Below are 25,528 nucleotides of genomic sequence, written 5' to 3' on the forward strand. Positions count from 1 at the left end.
CATCCATTATACAATTAATTAGATTAACTGATTATTGGAAAATTATTATTTTATATTATTTGTACACAGATTCTTAATGCTTGCCATGCACTGTAAAGGTGGTTTTAGTTTTAATACAACAGAAATGCAGTAATAACATAAAAATGGCACAAGAAGACTAAGCATTTTGCGATTTCAAAAATTGTACATACACTTCAAAGCCACAATAACAAACACTGACTAGACAGCAAGAAAACTAATGAAAAACTAATATTTGACTACTCATCTAATAAAATAATGAATTTGTTGACTTTTCAGTTATATAAAACTGTTATGATAACTGCATATAAACTTTCCCATGTAAAAATATATGACCAGATCTACTCTGCATGTTTTCTATGAGTTTGATAGTCTCCACTGGTTGCAAACTTGTACACTCCTGGTTTAGAAATGGTTTTGTTCAAAATTAAAAATGAAACACAATATCTACTTCATCTAAGTATATTCCCAGGATCTGGCGACCAAATAGTTGCTCAATCGGGATAATTAGTTTGAGAACAATAAAATGCAAATGCAAGATTTAAACACTTTTTAATTGTGAATAAATCAGTATATGCTACAAGTAAAAACAATATTTGAATAAAAATGACTGCATACCTGGAGACACAAATGTTTCCAATCCCTTCATAATATACCTTTCATTACACAAATTTACAACATTTATTTAACAAATCTACAAGATTATTTTACTTGGCTGATTCCCTGTCCTTTGCTCCAATCTTCCAAATCTCTCACTCGTCTCATGTCTGCTGTCATGTGTGTGATGAGTGCTGACCTTCACACTGACCCCTCACCCTCACAATGCTTCCCCGTTAATTTAATTGCAGTGAATGCCACAGCCTCAGATTGTTAAGGAATGGACCGCCCACTCAGTCTTTAAGGTAGTATTTATTTGCCCTGGACTCCGTGAAGCAGCAAGGTCAACCTGAGGAGCCACATGGGTGGGAGCGCAGTGATTGCTAATTACAGACCCACTATACATTATTTATTGGTAAAAGGATGAACAATGTATGGCAATGGGACACTCAACCTTGGGATTTTTCTCTACCCTGTATGTTTCTACCTTCAACTGCAGTTGTACTTTTTAAAATGACGCCTGCATTTTCTGAAATGTGATGGGTCAAGCATACTGATAGGAAAAGAACTCAAGTAACAAGATCTCGCAAAATAAAATTGCCACAAGCCCAGTCCATCCGAATTTGTGTCTGCTACTTATTCCCTTAATTAATTCATAATCATATTAAAATGATTTTATTTTAGTTAACTTTGGCCTTCAGTTAAGAGTCATATTATTGTCTCAAGCTTTATTTTCACTGCTGAGTGTATTACCAATAGTCTTTCTGTTTACACTCAAAGCCAACTTTCTGTGTAATACCCAAAGAGACCTATAAGTCTAGACTGTGTATTATGAGCCTATATTTTATACCTTTTCCCCTCTGGGAATTCAATTGTTTTCTTCTAACTCAAGAAAAGGCATGATTCTAATTTCACTGCAGGGCAATTTTCTGGTCTCCATATGTTATATTATTCTAATAGGCCTATATAGCTGTGCTGTTAAAACTAAGCTATTACTATACTAAAACCTAATGTGGCCTTTATTGTGAAAGTGTGTGCAGATGTGTGAGCTAGAGATAGATGGTTGATATGTATATAGAAATAAAGAGAAAAAAGAAAAAAGAAAAATTGTTGGTTTGGAAAAATCTCTTCATTCATTAGTGCACCAGCAGTTGCCTGAGATCCAGAATACACATTTCTATAATAGTTTACAAAGATGTGAGTCTGGTCACTGTTAAATCACCAGTTCAGTTGTGACTGACAGGTGGATGTAGTGGACCTGTAGTCACTCAGGAACACCTATGGTCTGTCTGTAGCAAAAACAAATATGGCTGCTAATGAGCAGGGGACTGACAATCATAAATGAGTGAAGCACTAAAGTTTGATTATATGTAAATGACAGGTGATCAATGAGCTCCTTCATTTTAAATGTCATTGAAACAAAGTAAATCTGATTTCATGTTTGAGCCTGGCTCAGGATACGAAAGAGGTGTGGGGACAATAATTCTGGATTTGCCAGACAATAACTTTATATAACTTTTCCATCCACTTTTTGTGTGATATTTGATCAGTCATAACAAGCACTGACATAACCATAGTTTTGTCTGAATAATGTCATTGAAACAATATTTATTTTTTGTCTATACGGGGATATGATTCACTATCCTGTACTGCAAAAACTTGTTAACTGGTTGCTGGAAAAGATTGCCTTAAAGAAAGCAGAGACTCAAGTCTTTTTTATAAATTTCCAAAAGAATAGCTCATTTCAATGCTCCTTACATTATCCTGCTCACGCTGTGTCTTACCTGTGTAGTGACAGTGAAACGTTGTAGGTAACCATGGCGCTCTACAGCTCTGCTCTGCTCTGGCCCGTGAGTCACTGGAGCCTGGTTAGGAGCTGAGGCATGCTCTTCTCACCTCTGCCTCTGTCGCCGATGACCTTCATTATAATGCCACGTCCTGTAGCAATTAATGCCATCCCCTGCACCTGAAATAAAACAGGCCAGATTAACCCGAAGTCCTCTTGAGCCAGAGGTGTTGGTTTAAGCCACAGCTCCGCACTTGTAGGAGAACTGGCCCGGCAGTCAGGGGTGCTAATGAGGGGTTGCTGCGCTACTGCCACTATGAATAATGGATCTCACAGTGGAAGGGGCTAGCTAGCATGGTGGGTTTTGCATTGTCAAGTGTCTTGCTACAAGAAGTTCAAGGGAAAAAAAGAAAAACGGTTGTCAATGAGCCAATTATTAGTGAGATTGTACAAGGATAAAAAAAATCTTCCTTGGTTCACAAAGGCACAAAGCGGGGTTTAATTTTAACCAGGTTGCGTTAGACAAAAGGTGTAGAGGCAACTTGGCATAGTCCTTGTATTTGTACCATATTTTCACAAATATCAAAAGCAAATCTATTATTTTCTTGCTAAAAGAGGGTACACTTTTTACAGGTGTGAAAATTGTGTTTTTCTTGTCGTATCTTAAATGAAAATAATATTTGGGAATTTTAAATTAGCTAAAAAATAAAATTATCCTAAAATGAAACAATGCTCTGGATTGTTTGGGATTTTATTATCTTTTATATTTTAGCCCAACAACTGCAGCCCCATCTGTGTGCAGTCAGCCTGATGTTCCACACCTTGTCAGCACACAACAGACTAACAGACTGAAGCATAAATAATAAACAAAACTACTATATAACTGTACTGTGCAAAAGACTTTTTGTTTAATTCAGTCTCTTCTTTTTGCTTGATATTACATTCCTAGCCCGTAATATAAAATTTGGTACTAACCTGAAGTTGTTCTACGTAACTTTCCTGTTCCCATGGAGATGTTATTGCTTTAGTTGAAGTCTCCACAGTATGGCATTCCACTTCTCTTTTATCATTTCTCATTTATTCAATAGCATGTGTGTTTAAAGGTCAATAACATCTTTAAAAAAAGTCTTACAGTGAGCAGGGCCACCTCTCTACAAATCTGAACTGTAACTTAGCCTAGAAGCATTGGCTCCATGTAGATAGATACATTTAATGCCACATTGTGAAACATTTACAAGCAGCTTAGTCAATGTTAGATCAAGAAAGCATTTTGAACATGAAATATTTAAAAAATAACTAAAGCAGCCATACATTACAGATGCTTTAGTGTGTGTTTAACCAAGAGTCAGAATTATGGAAGCTCATTTTTTAGACAATGTAAAACTATTTAATTTAGGGACCACATATTAATCACTAACTAAGCGGTAGCTGGCATACTAATTAGCTGTTCCTTAGCTAATAGTGGGTATTTATCAAACACTTTCAGTAAATGTACAGCAAGATCTATCGTAATCCCTACTACTTTAACTGGAAGAACATAGTTCTCTTAGGTAGCTATTAATAAACTAATGTGTTACCCTATTTATAGAGCAATTTTTTTGATAACACAATAATTAGACATGATTTGTAAGCAGTGTCAGAATTGACTCAGACTCTCTGCGACCCATGGTCCTCATGTTGTGGTGTGGGCCGACTGTCAGACCAGAGCAAAGTGGGACTCAACTGTGCTGAGTCACACTTTAGGAGCTACACTGCCTTCTGGGTAAATATAGTGCTGCAGGACTACCATAATGACTTACTTTCTAATGAGCAAATGAAGTGTAAATTCAACAAGAAGAGTGTATTTCCTGTATTTTGCTACATCTGGTGCCTACCTGTCAGTGGTCAGACAATTAGAACATGTCTCTCAAGCCACAACCAATCACCTCTTAGGCCAATCCAGGATCATGATGCTCTACTTTTTGATGACTAAATGATGTGTATAGTCAAAGAGTGATTTCCCTGTGTTGTTCCTGTCTGTAGCACTCAGCCAATCAGAACCCGCCATTCAAGTTAACATGTCCTCTCATCTACATTAATCTTTTTCAAAACTCCTCTGCCACATGCCCACCACAGCAGCAGAATCATCGGTCTCCCCAGCAACTCAAATTCCTCCTCCTACCCATCAATTACAACCAGTGACTAGTGCATAAATGCAGATATTAAATCATAAATGTAATATTTCTTCATTGCTTCTCTGATTTACCTGCCTGCTGGGATGCCAAACCACACCGTAATTTAAATCTCAAAATTATATGTTTGTGTCTTCTGGTTGAGATTAAGTTTAAGCAAAGGTTTCTTAAAGTCCATAGATGGCTAAGGATCAAAAAGTAATAAAAATATTCTTTGTTGTTGCAAATTGTAGGTTGTAGGTTTACCAGACGGACCGATAAGTTTAGTCAGAATCAAAATTACTGTACTTAGGCCTAGGTGAAAATCTTTTTGTCACAGACATGCAATTTCCAGCAAAGAGAACAATTTTTATAATAAAGAAAATATTATAATCCCTCAGTAAAAAAAAAACCTCTATCTCATTTTAATAGAAAGAGAAGCAGAGTTAAAGATGATGATACATTTTTTATAATGAGTAGGATTGATTTACAGAACATTTTTTTGTATTTTTTTTTATCATGTATTTTTTTAGGGATGCACTGATCTGATGCTGGCAATGGATATTGGACATATAAATTGATACAATAAGACTATCTACTGGTCATAGTTGCCCCAGAAAGTCTCATGTTAGACAAAGACATATTAGATATTGCTAGACAAAGTTGTTAAAGGAAAAAATGCTATTTTCAATCTATGCACTGGTATCAGTCAATATCAAGTATCAGCAGATATTTAAAGCCACAGTATCAAAATCGAAATCAGAACTGAAAAAGATGGATCTGTGGATACCTAGTATTTTTCTCTATTGTTTCTTAAGATGGAATATCACTGAGGACTGTGGATTACTAAGTTGTAAGAAAAACTATGGAAAGGGCAGAGAGGGCAGAGAGTGCATCAACACTTCTATCTGCACTGCTTCCCTAACCACACTAATATAAAGCTATTCTTAGCCGCAAGAGCAGATGAAGCACAATTGTGACATAAAAACATGTGTGTGCCGCTCATCCTTTGCTCCAAGCTGCTATAAATATTTCCCTGGCCTCTGTGTGGCTGTGCTATCACACTTCCCACTTGGATTTGTTCAAACATTTAAAGAGTGACTCAACAGATGTGCAGAGCGGGACTAAAACATGCCTGGGTCCAATTGCTCTGTGATGAGAGACGCTCCTGTGAACCGCCCTTTGGTTTCAATATCCAAGAATATTTGAGCTTGGATGTAGGTCAAGATCTTGCTTTTATTGAAACAGGTGGCAAGAATACTAGTATTTTTTGTTGGCTTTCAAGGATACTGGAAACAGTGTGTAAAACTGAAACTGAACTGAAAAAATTTAGTATATGAATTAAATATCATGTAAAAGAACTAATTATTACTTCTTATGTCACTGAGTGGTACATATGAGGAAAATGACTCTAGTGCAATTCACTTTTTTGCCATGTACTCAACCAAACATGCATTTTAGATGAATTTAGAGTGTACTTTTTGTAACAGATAATTGCAACAGTTAATAATAATGCTATTTCAAAATTATCACCCATATTTTAGCATTAACATTTTAATGCATTGTGTCAAAACTAATATGATTTTATACTGATAAAATGACCTCAGTGACAATATTAAGATTGGCCATTTTGCTTGTAATTAATGTCATGACAAAAAACAAATAAAATTGTTAATTAAAAAATACAAAATTGCAGAATATAACTGTATGCTCTTGTTGGGAAGTTTACACAGCAAGTTTCAGTTTTTTTTTTGTTTTTTTTTATTGAAATAGTTTTTATGATAGACAATACTGAAAAGTGTGTGGAGTTATCCATTTTATATACCCCCACCTGTTATTTAAACAAAACAAATGAAATCTTTGATTTTCTGAAAATTATGTACTAGTTTTCCAAGTTTCCCATAGCAGGTTGGATATGGACAAATAATCACATCAGAGTACAAATAAGGACAACAATGTATTACCCATAGTTACACGTCCTAACATGTCACACACCTTTCGTAATCTGCTTGGCCTGAACGTTGGCGTGTAACCCATTATATAACATGTGTGCTGTGCTATAGCCTCTGCCCTCCTCCCGTACACAAACATCACCTGTGCACACATGGGCCCCGAGCACCTGTGCACGGCCAATATGTCTGTTCCCACGACGACGGCAGATAATAGAGTCATTATAAGAAGACAAACAGATTACACAGCCCAGTGCCACAGCAAAGCAGAGATGCACAGGCCATCAGCGGTACCACCATACTAAAGGTGACTAAAGCCATTTTAGCCAGTTTGAGTTTGACTCTTTTGTTTGTTTTCACTTTGCTGGCATCAAATGTGAGACAATGTTTGATTCTTGTGCCATTCAAGCAGGGACTGGAAATTTGGTGTAAGAGGGCACATTAGTGTGATGTTAAACAGGTTAGAATGGCCAGATTTAAAATAAATGTAAATATCACCATTTGATTAGTGTGACGTGTTTTTGGGACCTTCATAAAAAAATAAACATATTATTTTGGTTTTATGTAAAATAGTATCCATAATACAATTTTGTTGAAATTATCCCAGTAAGCATCGGGAATCCTAGGTTACTGTTCAAAAACAAAATGGAGGTACTTATGACTGAGGGACACTCTTTTTAGCCATCAATAATGAATGAGTGGAAGAAAATAATACAGAGGCTATACATTTGGAACTGGACATTAATGACTTTTGGACAAATATTTTGTTCTATAATTGTACAAGAAAATAGCTGAGTTATACTTTTGAAGATTACTATGCTCTGATGTCTTACTAAATGCTCTGATGTCGCTTACTAAATTTGACCAGTGAAAACATAACTAGATCCCTTCATTGACTATGACTGGAATTAGTCCCGGCCTAGAAAACCTGACTTGGGACTTGCAACTGATGACAGTATGAGCAATAAAGGATTATTATTTGTGCTAATCTATTCCTTCCTCATTTTGGTCTAATCTAATGACATTTGCCATCTCTACAGCTGCCACTGTTTTTCATTATGCCACTGAGCAAGTCAAATTAATTAGTTGGCTAATTTTTGTAAATGGGAGACAAGGCTAAATACGTGATGCATTTAGAGTAACATGTTTATTCGTTATCTTTTTTTTTTTTAACAAATGTTTGAGGATGGAAGAATTCATAAGCTAATGGTTTCATGATGCGAGCGTGTTCTGCGGATATCTCATAATTAAGCCATTTACAATAAACTGACATCATATTTAGCGTGATAATGGTATTTCTACTAAGCACATGAGCATCAGTGTTATGGATGTTATGTGCGCCCAAAAGTACTATGTCACAGGCTCCTAATGAGGTTACAGGAGATGTTTATAGAAGCCTGTGCACGGAAATGATGGCCCAGCCGCTGCTCGGAGCTGGAGGAATTCAATCAGGTCATTAGCGTTAGCACACCACCATGACACAGTGAGATAGTCGCTTGGTTTAAACCTCAGTCTTTGCTCACATGATGGTCTTTTTTGCTTATAGGCTGTAAAACATATTAGCTGAATAAGTCACTCATTGCACAATTTCTCAAGTTCTTTTGAGAAGTAATTTTGATGTAAGAGCTGTGAGATTTATATTGGGACCAGATCATACTGTTGTTGTGTCCTTATACTTTACCCAAACTCTCTCTGTCAATGTGTTTTATGAATGTGCAGTTGGGTATTGGGTAATAACTCTATTCCAGTATTGCAATGTTTAGTAGTATTTACTATAATACCAAAACAAAATCTCTGCCAGTTTGTGAAGTTTTCCTTTTCAAATTGAGTCTGTACCATTTTTTTTTCTTTCTTTTCTTCATTTTTTGTAAAATTGTAAAAGATATTATGGTCAGAATGACAATGCTGCTGCTCTGTTAGCATGCCAGTTGTTATTAGCATTACTGTGATAGCAAGAGTCTGCTCTAGCATCTGAAACACCCTTATAAACTCATGGTGAATAATTAGGATACTAATTACACAAAGTGAAAGTGCGTTTTTACATTAAAAATAATACAGGTACTGTAATACGTTCTGTCAAAAAGATTACCTAAATTGTGACTCATGACAAAAAAACTACTGCCAAAGAGACTTTATTTTATGTATCAGCAAGAATATAATCATCAGGTTGTCACTTAACAGTCTATAGCCCATTGAAGTGTATTTTATTGAAGATCATTTGTGAGGCAGATCTCAAGTCCTGATTGGGCTCTGAATTGGAGAGCCACTTAGCACTGATGCCAGATCTGTTAAGATTACAATTTCCTGTAGCGCAGCCTCAGAAATATTTAGTCATATTTGTATTGTATTTTTGTAATGTTTTATATATTGCATCATAGATACATGTGACGATGCACATATGGCATTCATGTATTTTTAATATTTGTTAATGATAGAAAAGTAATATGTTTTTAGACATCAAATATAAACTTGCGAATGCAGTCATTTTTACTGACTTTAAATATGCTCTACGTAACTTTCCTCATAGAAAGTCCGCCACCTGCTTGTCTCCATGGATGTAACGCCCGCAAGGTCATGTTATTGGTCAGATCTGTGTAGATTTGGCAACCTACTCACAATAAGAAAACATGTTTTCCAAGGTATGCGTGAGCCTTAAAAATATCTAATTGAATTGAATAAATGCAAGATCAAACAAATGTATGTCATACTGTGGAACATTCCAGAAAAAAATATAACATCTCCATGGAAACAAGCAGAACTTTTATTTCATTATACATAGACCCACAAAACATCAACATTTGCCAGGATTCTATAAACAGACAAAACAGCATTCTGACTTCAGAAAAAGACTGGCATAAGGCACTGCTTTTTATGCCAACTTTATGTCAGTGCTTTATTTCTTGGCTTTTAAAATATTCTCTGCAGTCAATGCTGTTTTGTTTTCCTGCTGTAACTCCATGATTATATGCACCAGCACACAAGATCGTCTGCATTGAATCTAGCAAATCCATCTTGCAGGGAATATGAATCCTATTGTTAGCCCGCAGGTTGTGTTTTGGAAGTCTCTGCCATGTGTGACTCAGCTCCTGGTCTAAAGATAACGTTTAATTAAGCTAAAAGCATCACTGGCTATTCCGATGGACGCTCCCACCTCTCCGGAAACTTCCCTCTAATTGGACATCCCTCCCCCCTCAAGTCTTTAAGCCCAAATAAGATTAATAAGTGTGCCAGTTTTGGAAATCAATAGCTCTTTTGGCAGAGCAAACAGAATTTGAGCTTGGTAAACAAAAGTTGAGGTGAAATTTTTGGATACACTGAAGTTGACTAATTGTAGGTTCACACTTAACTGTCCTTGACAAATATGTTGAGTATATTTTTTCCACACAATCAGCAACTGTGACATAGGTTAAGGGTTATACATGAATCCAAATTGCAGGTACACATATTACATATTAAATACATTCCAATGCCAACCCCTTATTATTTACCAATAGAAAACCCTATGTCTCATGGTTGAACAGGTTAGGAGTGTCTCGAGACCTAGCTCTAGCAAGAAAAAGCAGGTAAAAGCCCACACACAAGAGCTAAGTGTTCATGTCGGGGAAAAACTGTGAACAATACTATGCTACTAACACGTTGATAAAGTAACATTTCCTCCTATCTAACCTAGAATGAATGGTGTGTATGACTATGATGATTAGAGGGGCTAGCTTCAATTATTATTACCTATATTAACCTCCTGCTTACTTTTAGATGATGGTTTGGTGGAGAAAGTACTAAATTAATATGCAGATTTTGTGACCAATTTGGATAAATACAGTGGGATAATGAACCAATGAGTCAGATTGGAAAACAACTATCAAAGTCTTGTTTGTCTACAAAATTCATCTTGACATATTTCATCTTGTGACCTTATATAACTTATTGTATTCCAGTACAGACTTTTAACACCCCACTTGAAACTGTTAACACTACCGCTCCTTGCAGCTGAATGACGCTTGCCTCTCTCTGCTCTCTTTCTAGGCTATGGGCATGCGGCGCCAGGGACAGACGCGGGCAAGGCCTTCTGCATGTTTTATGCCGTCCTGGGAATCCCTCTGACTCTCGTAATGTTCCAGAGTTTGGGCGAGAGGATGAACACTTTTGTCAAATACCTCCTGAAGCGAATCAAGAAGTGCTGCGGCATGAGTATCACCGACGTTTCTATGGAGAACATGGTCACAGTCGGATTTTTCTCCTGCATCGGAACGCTTTGCATAGGGGCAGCCGCTTTTTCCCATTATGAGGATTGGAGCTTTTTCCAGTCGTACTATTATTGCTTCATAACTTTGACAACAATAGGCTTTGGAGACTTTGTGGCCCTACAGAAAAACAGGGCTCTCCAGAAAAAGCCTTTATACGTTGCATTTAGCTTCATGTACATCCTCGTAGGCTTGACCGTCATTGGGGCGTTTCTCAATTTGGTCGTCTTACGATTTCTTACAATGAACAGCGAGGATGAGAGGAGGGATGCAGAGGAGCGGGCATCTTTAGCAGGGAACCGAAACAGCATGATTATCCACATTCAAGATGAGACGTTGCCACGAGGACGTCGGAGGCGAGAGCCGTACAGGGGGGATTTCCAGTCGGTGTGTTCTTGTATGCACTATCACTCACATGACTTGGGCAGTTCCGGGGGTGGACTTGGAAACCTGGGCTGTTCTTTCTCACATCAGAACTCTTTCAGCTCACAGCTCAACCCCAGCCCATACTTTCACTCGGTTTCCTATAGGATTGAGCAGATCTCCCCCAGCACCTTGAAAAATAGTTTCTTCCCCTCGCCTGTCAGCTCGGTGTCCCCGGGCCTCCACAGCTTTACAGACAATTACCAGCTTATGAGGAGGAGGAAGTCCATATAAGGCCACAGCTCCGAGGAATACGTTATGGTGGTCCCGAAAGATCATTGTAATGCAAGTTTAAAATGCCTTTGTAAAGTCATGGACAACTTTAAGATGAAGTCTTAACAAAATTTTCTGATAACATCTAGATAGAACCACACAGACACAGTCAATGTCATGGAGTCTATCTATTTGTTAATCATCTTAATTTCAAGAAATAATAATTATTCACAATTATTCTATTGTGATCTACAATAAATAACAGGGTGTATGTTTGCAAGATTTTGCAACCTGGCACTTAGCATTATTAAATAACATTCAACTCTGATAAATCCAAGTGCTTCCCTCCTCTATTTTCAAATAAACCCAAAATCTAAAATCACATCACCCAAACTGTTAGAATGCCAGAGCTGTAGCATGTTGTTCTTCTGACTTTATAGTCTTACAATGACCTTCCAATGCCACCATAACCTATGGGTTTTCATTTCACACAATGCTGCTCCTTACCAAATTTAATTTCAGCACTTTTCCCCTCTTGGTTGTATGTATTATATAAAGTATTCTGGGGAACAGAAGAGGACTATACGGGCGTGGACACAATGAGATGCAAAGCATGAAGCATGGATGTCTATTTTTACAAGACACTGCTCCATTTAAAGACTACTAAAAACTAAAAGACCTTCCTTATTACAGATTTGCAGTACAGGATTGATACTATTATATATATTGGTTATATACCAAATGATGCACACTTGGGAAATGCTATTTTTCAAAGGGATTTGCTTGTTTCACCATAACTTGAAGAATTGTATCGTTCTACAGTATATCATTGCCTCACAGCAGATAGAGAATTTAAATGACTTCTGAGCATCAGGTATTGTTTTCTAAGCAATCATATATTACAATGTTTTAGCCACATGTCAAGCCAAAATGTTGTTGCCAATATTAGCATGTGCGTAAGACGTTATTTTCAGACTGTATCCTGGGTTTGTGGCATTCTTCTGCCTATTTCCAAATGACCATGTGGGATAATGAAAGGATCATGCTGCTGTTATTGATATTTTCCTCATCTGCTGAGGTTAAACATTACATCTGGACACAAAAGCTTTAATTTTCATGAAGAAAATTCTTATAATGAGACATCAAATTGATCTAAAGAAAAAATCCCCCTCCCCGAGATGCTGCAATAGACATATTCTTGCCAATTTGGGGCATCCAGCACTAGCTGGTCTGGTTCTCTCCATTAAACATTGAATCTAGTTCAATGAAACAGCGTTGTACTCAATGATGTATAGTGCATTATACACAACTATAGAGGAGTCATGACAGATTGACTACTCAAACTATATAATACTATAAAATCACTGTGTAATGCATTAATATAAAAATGTCTTGTTCATTTTTTACTTTTAGAAATTAAAATGGCCTTAGTCACAAATCTTGCAAAATTTAATCAAATTCCATTCTTGGACAATGTTCAAATGACCAAATCAAAGTGAATATGACACAGAGAATTACTGAATAGATTGGTAAAATCTGAGGAAAAATGATCTAAAACTGCCAACTAAAATAATACAAAATCTAATAAAAGTGACAATTCAATACAAAAATTGTTTTAACTCCCCATGACTCTCTCTGAACTTGATCCTGCTTTATCACTTTGTTGGTGAACCCCAACTGTGTAGAACTGACACAAATTCTGATTCAAACTGACAATATCTGAGATCTTTCTGCACTTTCTAGCCATAGACCTAATACAAAAGGTCAGCCCTCAAAATGAGATAAGTACAATAACCACAGCATGATCCATTGCGTCACTGTAAAATACCACATGGAAAAAGTAAGATTTTTTTTCATGGTTGAATAAGAGCATGATATTTCTATGACCAAGCAAGATACAATTTCGTAGAACTATTCTTACAGATAATTTTTAGCCTGTTTGGCCAAATCTAGTTGTTTTAAATTGCTAAAACATGGCTGCTTAAAGGTTTTCTCATATTAACTGTACAACGGTCTCAGGTTTAGACTTGGTTTCCAAATCATATGCTTAATACTTGTGTGCATTGGTCAGGCAAAACTGTGTACATATCAGATTTAAATATTAATATAAAGTGAATGAGGTGCATCATCTCACTATGGACTCTGCTCCGAGAACTAGTTATTTGAGAAATCTGTAGTTGCAAGTTTTATGGGCAGAGTTTCCAGCCCTGTGGTACACTACTGATTTTGTTGCAGCATGATAGTATTATGAGAAGTGGATACGGTACCTCGAACCATCCATTTGAGATTGGTTTCTATATGTTTTTTTGGACTAAATGTAAATATACGTTTTCAGAAAATTTAGAAGCATATATTTGATTAATATTTTGGACAAGAGTCTAGACAACCAAAGAAACAAAGTAAAAACATTCGAGAGATTTGAGGAAAAAGGTGCATGATGCAACTTTTCTGGTACAGACCTGCTGCCTGCTCATCTCCATGGAGATGCTATTGCTTTGCCTGGAATGTGCTATCACTTTGCTCTGGAATGCTCTATAGTATGACCTAAAACTTATTTTCTATTTTCTATTTTGCATTTATTCAAGCATTTTGTATTGCTAAAGACCCCAAAACAAAACAATGTCTTACTGTGAGTGGGATCACCTCTCCACAGATCTGCCCTGAAACTTGGCCTGGAGGCATCACCTGCTCATCTCCATGGAGATAACGATTAATGCCATTAATTCCACACTGTTGAGCATTCTAGACAAAGCAATAACATTTCTATGGGGACAAGCAGGAAGCACACCCTCCACCAGAAAGTTACATAGTGCACCTTTAACACATGACTAATTATCCCATTGCATAATACAATCATGTTTGCAACTCAAATTTGCTACTGGGATAAACTTTGAAACAAATTGAGGTGTAAATATACATTTTTGACAGTATTTCTGGAGGAGGACTTGATTTGCCAGTCCACCCAGGTACTAAACCGAGCACGTCTCTTAGGGTGAATCATACTTATTTTGGGCAAACTAAATGCCATGGCTCCTCTTCAGCGATGACAAACGAAACCAGGCGTGAAGTCTGCGATAAGCCTTACACCATTGTTTCATTAAGGGAACAACACAGGCTTATCACGATTCCCTGTTGCATATGTTTATATCAACCTTTTGGAATAAAAAGACCTTTCCACCGCGGAGACGCATATGTATTTTTACACATTAGCATACGTGCCTTGAAGAAGCAGGGAGTTTTCTGTCGGAGTGAGCACGTTCAGATAAGAATGCAAACCCAGTCATTATTGGAGGTTTGTTTAGTGCACACAGGGTCATGTATACAGAATGCATTGATTAACAAGCAGACTATTGTTATGTTTCTCATCCTAACAGACTGCAGGAACATTTTAATGAACTATTGCAGTTTGGCCTTGAATTGTATTAGGGTTCCTGACTAATAGTTAGAGGTGGGTGATAATTGGTATTTGGAGGTTATGCTAATACTGCATATAATTATAAAAAGAAAGCAAAAAAGCAACTAAAAGATAGGATTAGTCCATTTACTTATAGGGCAAAGCAATATGTCTTATTGAAATTTGAACTTGAAGAATACAAACTTTTAATCATTGTCAAAAAAGAAATACTGACAGAGGCAGAGGACTGACTCTCAATTAAAAAGGTCCAAGCTGATCACTGATGATTAGAAATGACCAAATCTAATTAAAAATCATCACAGCCCTGTGCTACTTTATTCTAAACAAAGACAGTTAAAGGCATGTTTTAATATAATGTATTCTCCAAATAATATAGATTATATTAATATAGAATATATTTTTGGCTAATATTGCTCATCTCTTCTATTAGTTGACTTTGGCACCAGACTTTGGCCCTCTTTCACAAAGCAATTTTTATTCTAGCAAAGCGTGTTTGCATTTACAATAATGTTGATCTAATTCAAGTTTTAGCTTATTTGAAAAGACTATTTCTATGACATGCTCATCCACTACTGCTCCTGTGGCCTCCATTTAATTAGCATTACCAATATCATGGTGAATCTTCTCTCTTAGGTCAATTAATATGGATTTTACTCCCACATTTAAAACTGAATCAGAATGGATCATGAATGCATTATAAAACTTGGAAACCATTCAACTATTTGACTAGTACGTCCTCATTGGCATACTCCAAAAACTAAAATAACTGTATTTCCATATCAATGTCTGTTTTGGGAAATAGGGCCACTGCAATGAAACTGCCAAATCTGTAAAATGTTTCTGGAGAGCACTCTGTGATGCTAACGTTACTAAGACTACTAAACAAAACCATCGACCCATCAAAGCTTCTGCAATAACTATCACTGCCCTTCCACTTGATTCTAATTTTTCCCAGCCGGATTTAGTGGAATGTATCTGTTGACTTTTCACAGCTAACAAATTGTTTTCATTTTGCCTCCACGAGCTGCTAGTTTCATCATTCTCCCTCCCTCCCCTCCCACACTGCTCAGAATCGTCTGCGATGATGGCACATGTCACAGCTCTGGGCTGAATGTTACTCCATGGGGCAGATGGCTGTGTATCCCTCCGCCACGTGGCATCAAACTACGCCTCTCAGCTCCCGCACAGTGCAGTATGGTTCAGCTCAGCAAGATTTGGAACTAACTACCTTGACCAAGTTGTGTTCTGTAATGCAACTCCTTCAAACTGTTTAGTGGATTGTGCTTTCTGTTTTATTAAACCATGTTCTTGTCTGCGTTGAGTTGCTAGCTCTTTGCCAGGAATGTTCCGCAGTATGGCATTAAACTAACTGGCTTTACAGCAGTTTTAGTGCTAAATACATAGTTTGAAATATATTCTAACCTTGAGCAGAGCACCTTGCCTCCATGAAGATAAATAAGTTTAATGCCATACTGTAGAATAATCCAGGAAAAGCAATACCATTTTACTGAAGATTAGATGGGCATTCTATGTAATCTATCTATGGTCTAAACCTCGAATAAAGCAGGGTCTTTGCTTCAAATAAAAGAACAATAATTTTATATTCTAGCAATAAAAAATGAATTATAAAGCATTTGCTGGACACAAAATATTTAGTTTTAGCCAAATTGTAGCAGCAATATAATATGAATGTAATTACATTAAAAACTAACTGAACCATACTGCACTAATCTACATGTATCATTATTTTGACTTGGTGTGGCAGCCGTGCATCAGTGGCTGTATGTCAGATTATACTTACTGGTAATATCTCCTTCAACAGTGCCATGTATCCTATAACAGGGACAAAGACACACAAATTGCACTAATTTCTGTGTAATATAATCCAAGAAAGGCTGTGTTTCCGAATTTGTAACTTATCCTTTGCGAAATCTGTAGGTCAAATGAACAAATATCATGTACCAACGTCTCACAACAGATTCTGAAATTTCTCAGTTTGTCACTATGTTGATGTCTATGAGTTCCCTTGTTGTTGAATGAAATGAACATTTGACAAAGAGCATCTGTATGTTTCGATGTTTTGTTCGGTTTTCGGGGTACGTATGTGTGTGTGTGCATGATTTGGTGTGGGTGACTCACTGGGTGCCACGGCCTGGGTGAAGCCATATCACACTTGAATAAAAATGATGAGCCTACTTCTGAAATGGTTTTCGTTCCTTCTGCTTTCCATGCAAAAATCTAAGAATTTCTGGTTTGTAATATTAAATAAATTAAGTTAGATAGACTGTCTTAGTTGCATGCAGATTTTGTTGGGTAACTATGGTAACCTTGCTGAAGTGCATATTTTGGTTTACTAGTTCATTAGTTTAGTTCATGACTGTCATTACCAAAGAGTTTTTTGGATTTATGGAACTTTAAATGGATTTTATAAATGCCAAAAACTCATCGAATTTAACCAAAATGATTAAACAATTCAGATATACCACATTTGACCATGGTAAAAAACATGATATTTTATTTTAGTTAAAAAAAACAGAGTAGAGCAGGTAGTTTGCAGCTCATTGCCCCGTGTTACAATATAAATTACCTGGCAATATTTGTCAACACAATTACACATACATCTATGACCTTTTTAATGAAAAACAATGTCTAGAAGTAAAAGTTAAGTTGCAAATGTTACAGTGATACTGGTGAATTTCAGCTTGAGCTCCAGAGCCTAAAATATTCTATCCATATTAGAATTAATTCAGATTAAAATTCAAAAATTGTAACTTCTTCATACGAAAACATCTGAAGAATTGAAATTGTGTTTCTCACTGCCACAGATATAAATAAATAATAATAAATGTAAATCGCAATAATGGTAGATACATGAATGGCAGTTATACTATTATGTTATTTTTTTTTATTTTTATTGAAAATCAACCTATCATAGTTTAGTGTTCATGTATGGCTAACATGTCCCTGCTGGGCTACCATAGATGCTTCAGAAATGTGTTTTACTGCAATATGCAATCAAAACCTGCACTTTTGATAACCCTTCTTCTGATATTACACAATCTTCCTATAACTATTTTTTTACTAATAGCACTGACACGCTCCGCAGTGCAGTAGCCCGTGCCGCTGCCTGCATGTGACCCGTACGCTGCAGCTGGCTCTTCAGTAGGTGGGAAAATGCGCGGCCAACATCCCTTTTTATCCCTTCCCACACCGCAGTAATTATACCGTGGGGCTCGGACGTCAGGCAGAGCGCGGGGCCCACTCACAATAAGAACAGTGGAGAAGGGGCGTGCAGGCCTTGTGCTGACGGTAAGCCTGTAATTTGGCATCTTAAATGATCAAGTAAACCCAGCCAAATGGTTTCGGCTGCGGTACCACGTCACTGATATGATGAACCGTCGCAATAAGCAGGTGCTGACATGATGTTTTTTAAAGGGCCTTTATTATACTGTTTTCTGATCTGTTATAATGTTGTTTCCTAGTCAAAAACATACCTGGAGTTATGTTTTGTTTCATTCACACGTTTAACACACAAATCCTGCATATTTAGACTCAGTTCTTCTCTCGAACTGAAGATGCTCAGCTCTAATGAATGATGTGATAATAGAAGAACTGCTCCACTGTGTTTTTTAAGTCTATACACCTTCACTACTATGATCTGGGTGATTTGAGCCCAATCTCTAACAAAATGTAAAAGTTTGCTGTTATCTTAAAAAAATTACCACAAACTACCAAAACCACTACATGACATCACAAGGTGGAACAAAGCATTTGAGCTTTTAAATTGACAGACTGACAATAACGGGTTACTCAAACATGTGTGAATGAAAGAAAACACAACTGTTTTGAAGAGGTAACAACATGATAGCATTGTTTAAAGGGATGTAAGAATAGCCAAATCTCTCGGTAAGATATTTTCAAGATATACTTTACACAATACAATATTTGTTGTGATATTTTGTGGTGCTAACAAACTGTGAATATTCTACTTTTTCCTTTTAAAATGCCTTGATAAGACTTAATCCAAAGAACTAATATTTAAAAGTGCTTATAATTGTTAATTCTTTATATAGTCTGCACTGAAACAGAGCAAAAGATCATAGTCTATGTAGTTCCCTCTGTTTTTTTTTTTTTTTTAGCTATTGCTACACAATAACTATTAATTAAAAGTGAAGAAACTGGTAATTCGATATATTGTAATGGTCCATGATATTATTGTGAGGCCTTTGATGATACGATATCACGATATTTAGGTTACTGTTATATCCCTATTAAAGGGACAAGGGACAGTCACCCGATCAGATGAGACAGTGGATGTAAATGAAAGATTTTAAAATAGTGATGGATGGAGGAAAGATGGAGTGAGCTAAAAAAGACAGAGTGAAGGGAAATAAAGCAGATGAGTCTGTTGGAGGAGTGATGGATGTTGTGTTGAAAGGCAGGCTGCGGAGTGATTAGGATGTAAGGATGTTCCCTGCAGGCACCTAGTCATTGTCTTATCCAAGCCTGTCACCAGAATTTATACGACACACTGGCAGAAAACAATGGCATCGAAGGCTAGATTACATGAGTTACAGTTGCAAAGCTACTCCTATAGCTTTAATTATTCAACCATCTAATTTGGTTTGTTAGTGGGATGGGAGATTCAATAACTATAAGGAGACATAATATTAAAATAGGTTTTACAGAAAGCCATAAAAAACTGAGGCTGACTACTTGGAAGCCATCAGATGAGCATATTGCTTTGTTGCTTATTGACCACTGCTCCATATCATCTCAACTTATTGCAATTAAAATACTATTTATTGTTGAATGAGTGTTGCCAAAAACCTAAAATTTCAAACTCAAATGAATAAGCTTAATGCTCGATAACTATTTCGATACAACAATGGTAATCAAAAACAGCTCATTTTTTTAAATAACAAATTGTCATAAACACAAAATAATATAGCTTTTTTTTAGGTTACCATGTTGATATTAATTCTGACAAGACTAAATGTCATATTTTGTCCTGACTGTGATTTATTGATACAAATTAGTAGAGCCCGACCGATATATCGGTTGGCCGATATTATCGGCTGATATGGACAACTTTAGGCATATCGGCTATCGGCCGATATGCTTGCTGATAGGGGCCGATATTTCACGTATGAATGTTATACCTCCTTATAAAGCTTAGACTCTACATTCTGTCCATTTAATCCAATTTACAGACAGTCCTAATATGTGGCTCCACATCAGTATTTATCTACGGAGTCATTTGTCTGTGTGTGTCCGTACTGTCCCTGAACACACCACAGAGTCGCGTCACTCACGTGTGTTTGTTTACACCTGCAGACACAGATCCAAACACTGAGATTATATTCTTTTTACGGACAATCGGTTTGAGTCTGGATTAAAAGGACATTTATTAGTGCAGATTTGTGATGTGAGGAGGAGCCTGTATGAGCGGTGAGTGATGGAAATATGTCGACTCTGAAGCTAGTTTTTGTCATTTGTTATGGGTTAGCTGCTGTAGCTCCCGCACATTAACAGACTTGTTTTCTATTGGTCTGTTCTAAAGTGACTATATTGGCCGTATATTTGCTACTGGACCTGCACTGATATGTAAATGAGCTGTGAATAGAGGTGTGAATTATGACATTTTCGCATATAATTAATTACCGCGGCGCACGTATTTACGGCTAAAGGCTAATAGCGCTACTTTCTTTACTAGTTATGGGTCCGTCGCGAACGAAATGACTCTTAGAACCGGCTCTTTGAAGGGAACGACGGGAGCCTGATCCTTACTGGGAGCCGTGTTTTCTCTTTCTCTCACTTTTTTTCTCTTCACGCCGCGTGAAGATTCGTGGTTTGACAGCGGCAGCGGCTAAAAACGAAACTTTGAGAAATTTGCGTGTACGTAGGATTAAAAAAAATAAAAATAAAAAAACGACCATATTTGACTGTAGTTTAGCATAAAATAAATAAGTCCCGGTTTAGTCCTTTTTCAGTCCTGGTTTAGACCTGGTTCAGTCCTGCTTTAGACGTGCTTTAGTCCTGCTTGCAACAAAACAATCTGAAGAGCCACTTGGGAGCCAAAAGAACCAGCAGCTTTTAGTGAGCCGAGCCAAAAGAGCCGGTTCTCTAAAAAGAACTGGAATACCCATCACTAGTGTCTAGAATGTGATGCAAAAATGCCATTAAGTCAACCTACTGTCTGTAAATATGATGTAAAGAGGCAGAATAACAATAAATGTTGCCTAAGTAACCCAATTTAAAATCCACCAGAGCCAAACCTAAGTTTTTTAAACAATTCAACATTTACAGTGAATTTTTACATCACTAAATATATCGGTGAATATATCGGCTATCGGCAGCTCCACCTTCCATTATATTGGTTTCATATCGGCCAAAGCAAAATCCATATCGGTCGGGCTCTACAAATTAGTATATACTTTCGATACTAGTTTTAGTATTAATTCTCTGATTTTCAAGACTTCTAACAACTCAATTTATAATTAAGTGCATTAACTGAAATGAGCACAAATTACTACTTTTTATTGGTTTTATATATTTAGATATAGATATGAATTATGTATATATCTGTAGTCCATTCATTTGTTGATTTTAATGGCTTTGTGATTACAGCTCAGTCACTGCCCAAACCCTTTTCATTATACAACCTTAATTGGACTTTTATGTCACTACTAAATTGTATTGTAAAAAAATATTGCAGCAGTGAAATCTAATTTGCATAAACATATTAAGGTCTATTTTATATGATACAGGACAATGCAAATTGATTGAAACGCGCTCATCAGTCCATTATGTAAATGTACCAGATGTAGCCAGCCATAGACTCATTTTCATGTGGAAAGAAAAGAAAATGGCACTGTGCATACAAACAGCCTCAAGCACAGAAATTACATGAGCTAGCGGTTAGTAAAAACAATTACAATCAACAAGGCATAAAATTATACATGGCAAGGATATGATAGAGGCACATGTTAAATGAGCAGTGGACAGGCAGGAGATACAAAAACGAATTAAAAGACAGAAAATCATGGCCAGCAATAATATGGATTGATACATCTGAATACACAGAAAATTCTATAATAATAAAAAAAAAACTAAACTCAAAAAAACAGTTATACATTTGCCTTCCCTTGTCTGACTGAAAAAAAGGCTCAACTGTACCATGCCAGCAGCACGCCTGTTGAATATCATTAAAAAGAAGAAGGCTCTGGCACCATCTAGTGGAGAGACAAAATATATTCCTTGAGGAGTTCAGATTTGAGAAGTCTACAAGCAGACTTGTGGTTTACTGTATCAATTGCAACAATTTGTTTTTAATATTTGGAGATATTTTGAGAGAGGTTTTGCAATAATAAACTCAAAAACTGTATCTGTAACTGTAAGTGACATTTAACTTTTTGTTTTCTACTAATAAAGCAAAAAAGTACAACCAATCTAATCAGCAAACCATAAGAAAGCCAGATATAGTAAAAGAAAAAATAGTTTAAAAATATTGTTTAAAGGATATCAAAATAATGCAAAATCCATTATTTATATTGGTCAATAAATCATGACAATTTTATATTAATATCAAGGTTGATTTATTTCAGTAAAATTATGATAGATTGTGAAAATCCTTGGCCTTCCCCACAGTGCACAATTGCTGCAGCTCAAGATCATTAGAGATCACCCTTGTGTGCTGTGACCCTAATCTGCTTAATAACGCTAAGACGATTTAAGTCCATTCCTCTGCACTGCCAGTGTCTATAGCCAGGTGAGACACTCAACTGTACACATGCTCCTGGACCTCCTCACATGATTCAAGTGAGAAGACCACCTCTGAAGCCTAAAAAGGTGAGTTTTTCTTCAACTAAATTACTTTACAGTCACACAAACCATGTCAGAATTGGGACCAATTTGTACAAACTGGAGCAAATGCATGTTAGAGTTGACTTGGTGGTTACAAGGATAGCTTAAAGATATGTATGTTAACTGTAATTGTTAAATTTTATAATTACATTTTTAATGATAGCATACATTATACGCATGCAATGCTTAGAAATTCTCTCTATCCTTGATACTACAAACAAAGCACAGTGATCTAGTAGAAGTGTTACTTCAGTTTTTTGCTTCTCAATGTGGCATGATGTGGCATGGAATCTTAGCACGTTAACATGTTCTGCAATGTGTAATGGGTTTAGGGTAAATGTAGACGTAATGTAATTAAGTTGTTTTTAATTTCTTAGCTGAACAAGCTTTAGCTGTTAACAACAAGATAATCAGATTCTGGGCTTTTAATTAAGCCGCATCTAGAATTCAGCTCATCACAAAGAGGTTTACACTGTTTGCATTTTAAATCCGAGACATGTTTCAATTTTCAAAAAGCCCTGTCAAATAATCATAATATGCAACTAAAAGTTATAACTGTTGTTTACTACTGAGCGGAGGGGAAAAGTAACTAATTACATGTACTCACATTATTGTTAGTGAAGAGACTTTTTGGATAATTGTATCTTTTTGTGTGCCTTTTTAAACTTGTAATTCTAGTCATGTAATTGCAATACACTAAATTTAAAGTCATAGGAGTTACAGAGTACAGTTTAAGTCTCAATAGTCCCTCTCTATCATACAAACACAACAAACAACACTGCATCTACTGCTTTGATAGGCCAGAGAATATTGGGATTGCAGTTTAAAACATAACCTTTGAAGAGTTTAATTTATCAAGTTTTATATAATGGAATGATCTAGTATGCAACTAAAATGAATAAAAATGTACTTTGTGCATTATTTTTCATGTGTACTTTATAGAGCCCATATTACATTATATTCTGATCTGTTATAATGTTGTTTCCTCATCACAAACACACCTGGAATGTTTTGTTTAATTCACACATGTTTAACACACAAACAAAGAGTTCTTCTCTCTGTTCCACCTTGTGATCTGTATTTTTTAAACTCCATACACCATGTGGATAATTTCAGCCATGGCATTGACCATCTCTACTGAACTAAAGGCAAAAGGTAGCTGTTAATCTGAAAACCATTACATGACATCACAATTTGGAACAAAGCATTCTGAGCTTTGGAGATGTAGATAGACTAATAAACCAGGATTGTTCAAACGTTTGTGTGTGTGTGTGGGAATGAAACAAAACATAACTCCAGCTAAGTTTTTGATGAGGAAACAACATTATAACATGGCCTAAAGCTCAAGAGTCAACTTTGTGTACTGTAGGACCTTTAATCAACAGCAATTGAACATGTCATTGTAATTGTACTTTTCTTGATGACACACTTTAAGCTCCCTTTCCACCATTGCTACTGACTCAAGTTTATATACACCACTATTTAAAGCCTATAGTAGTAAAGTAAGTTTAGACACAACCTAAATTCTACATCTTTTGTTTTAGGGGGGTTCCCGTCGAGAAGAAATGTCGACCATTCCGGTTAAAAATACTTTGCTGCATCTGAACGTTCAAAACCTTGCTCTTGGGGCTAAAAACAGAGGCCACTTTAAAGCACCTGGTCCCCATCTGTCACCAGTGCCTGTGAAGGAGGCAGCAGGTCGCCTTACAACCTCACCGCTGTTGACCCAAGAGGGCACAGCACGGTTGGACTCGCTTCTAGCAAGGTCCCATAAGCCAGTTCTGGCTAAGGGAACCGAAAATTACCCAGTGAGACGACCTTTAAAGCTGGCACCGCTGGTTTTGTCCGAAGATGTTCGACAAGCGCAAAAGCAAAAACTGAAATGTAGTCAAGACGTTAATAATGTGAAGACATGTGCTAGCCATAGTCGGGAAAAGACTTGTTTAATAGCAGTAAAGAAACCACCAGTTAAAAGTATGAAGGATGTGGTTTGCCAGGGAACTCCAGCTCCCCTGTTCCCCAAGCTAGCCCCCAACTCGCCCCACATGAAAGGCAGAAGCAAGGTGTCAACAGACCCAAACCCCACAAATCAAGACAGCACTAGCAAGAGGAGGCTCAGGCTAACAAGAGGGCAGTGCTTGGAGGGGTACGGGGCCAAGCCCAACGTGTCAACAACAACAACAGTGCTAGCTTTGTGTCCAGATGGAGACAAGCTAGTCAAAGGTGTTCGAAGCAAAGGTCAGCGGCAGGACAGAGGAAATCCGCAATCTGGTAAAGGCATCAGGGAGTTTCCGGGGGTCCCCCAGGAGAAAGCAAGTGTCAAGAAGAGCAGTGGAGAAGAGAGAATGTTCCGGTCAGACACGGGAGCGTCGAAATCGCCCGGAGATGGACCTTCTGAACCTGAAGGTGAAAAGACAAGTGGTTCCAGCTGGAGAGTGAGAAAGAAGAAGGCCTTAATGACAAAGCACAACCAAATGGTGACTCTGGAGCGGCTGCAGCTCTGATTGGATTAGCTCAGGGGAAAAGCAGCTTACACACACACACACACAGAGTAGTTAAACAATGCACAATAAATGTATTAATCTTTCTGCAAAAAAAAAAAAAAAAAAAAAATAATAATAATAATAATAATAATAATAATTATGTTAAAAAAATCTCTTTCGGAGGGAACATATTATTTATGCCAAATTAAATCTTATTTGCACTATTAAAAGACTAGACTATATTGTTACTTTGATTTGCACTTTCATTCTAAGATGGTTTTGTAATTTATGATTTATATCTTATCAAGTTTAAATTATGATTGAATGTGGTAAAAAATAAATACATACAATTCTTTGATCACAAAGCCTTAACAGATTCAGTCACAA

At 36.8% G+C, this 25,528-nt stretch overlaps 1 protein-coding gene across 1 annotated transcript in view; it reads left to right on the plus strand.

The window, feature by feature from the left end:
• kcnk9 (potassium channel, subfamily K, member 9) overlaps positions 1 to 11,398 on the plus strand; it is a 47,060-nt gene extending 35,662 nt beyond the window's left edge. The window contains exon 2 of the mRNA XM_020932893.2: positions 10,524 to 11,398. Within this exon, the coding sequence (XP_020788552.1) occupies positions 10,524 to 11,398 (875 nt within the window). The remainder of the gene's footprint in view (positions 1 to 10,523) is intronic.
• Positions 11,399 to 25,528: the final 14,130 nt, after the last annotated feature.

Source organism: Boleophthalmus pectinirostris, unplaced genomic scaffold (assembly GCF_026225935.1).
Source record: "Boleophthalmus pectinirostris isolate CB_2022bp ecotype Guang Dong unplaced genomic scaffold, ASM2622593v1 HiC_scaffold_21, whole genome shotgun sequence".
Taxonomy (NCBI): domain Eukaryota; kingdom Metazoa; phylum Chordata; class Actinopteri; order Gobiiformes; family Gobiidae; genus Boleophthalmus; species Boleophthalmus pectinirostris.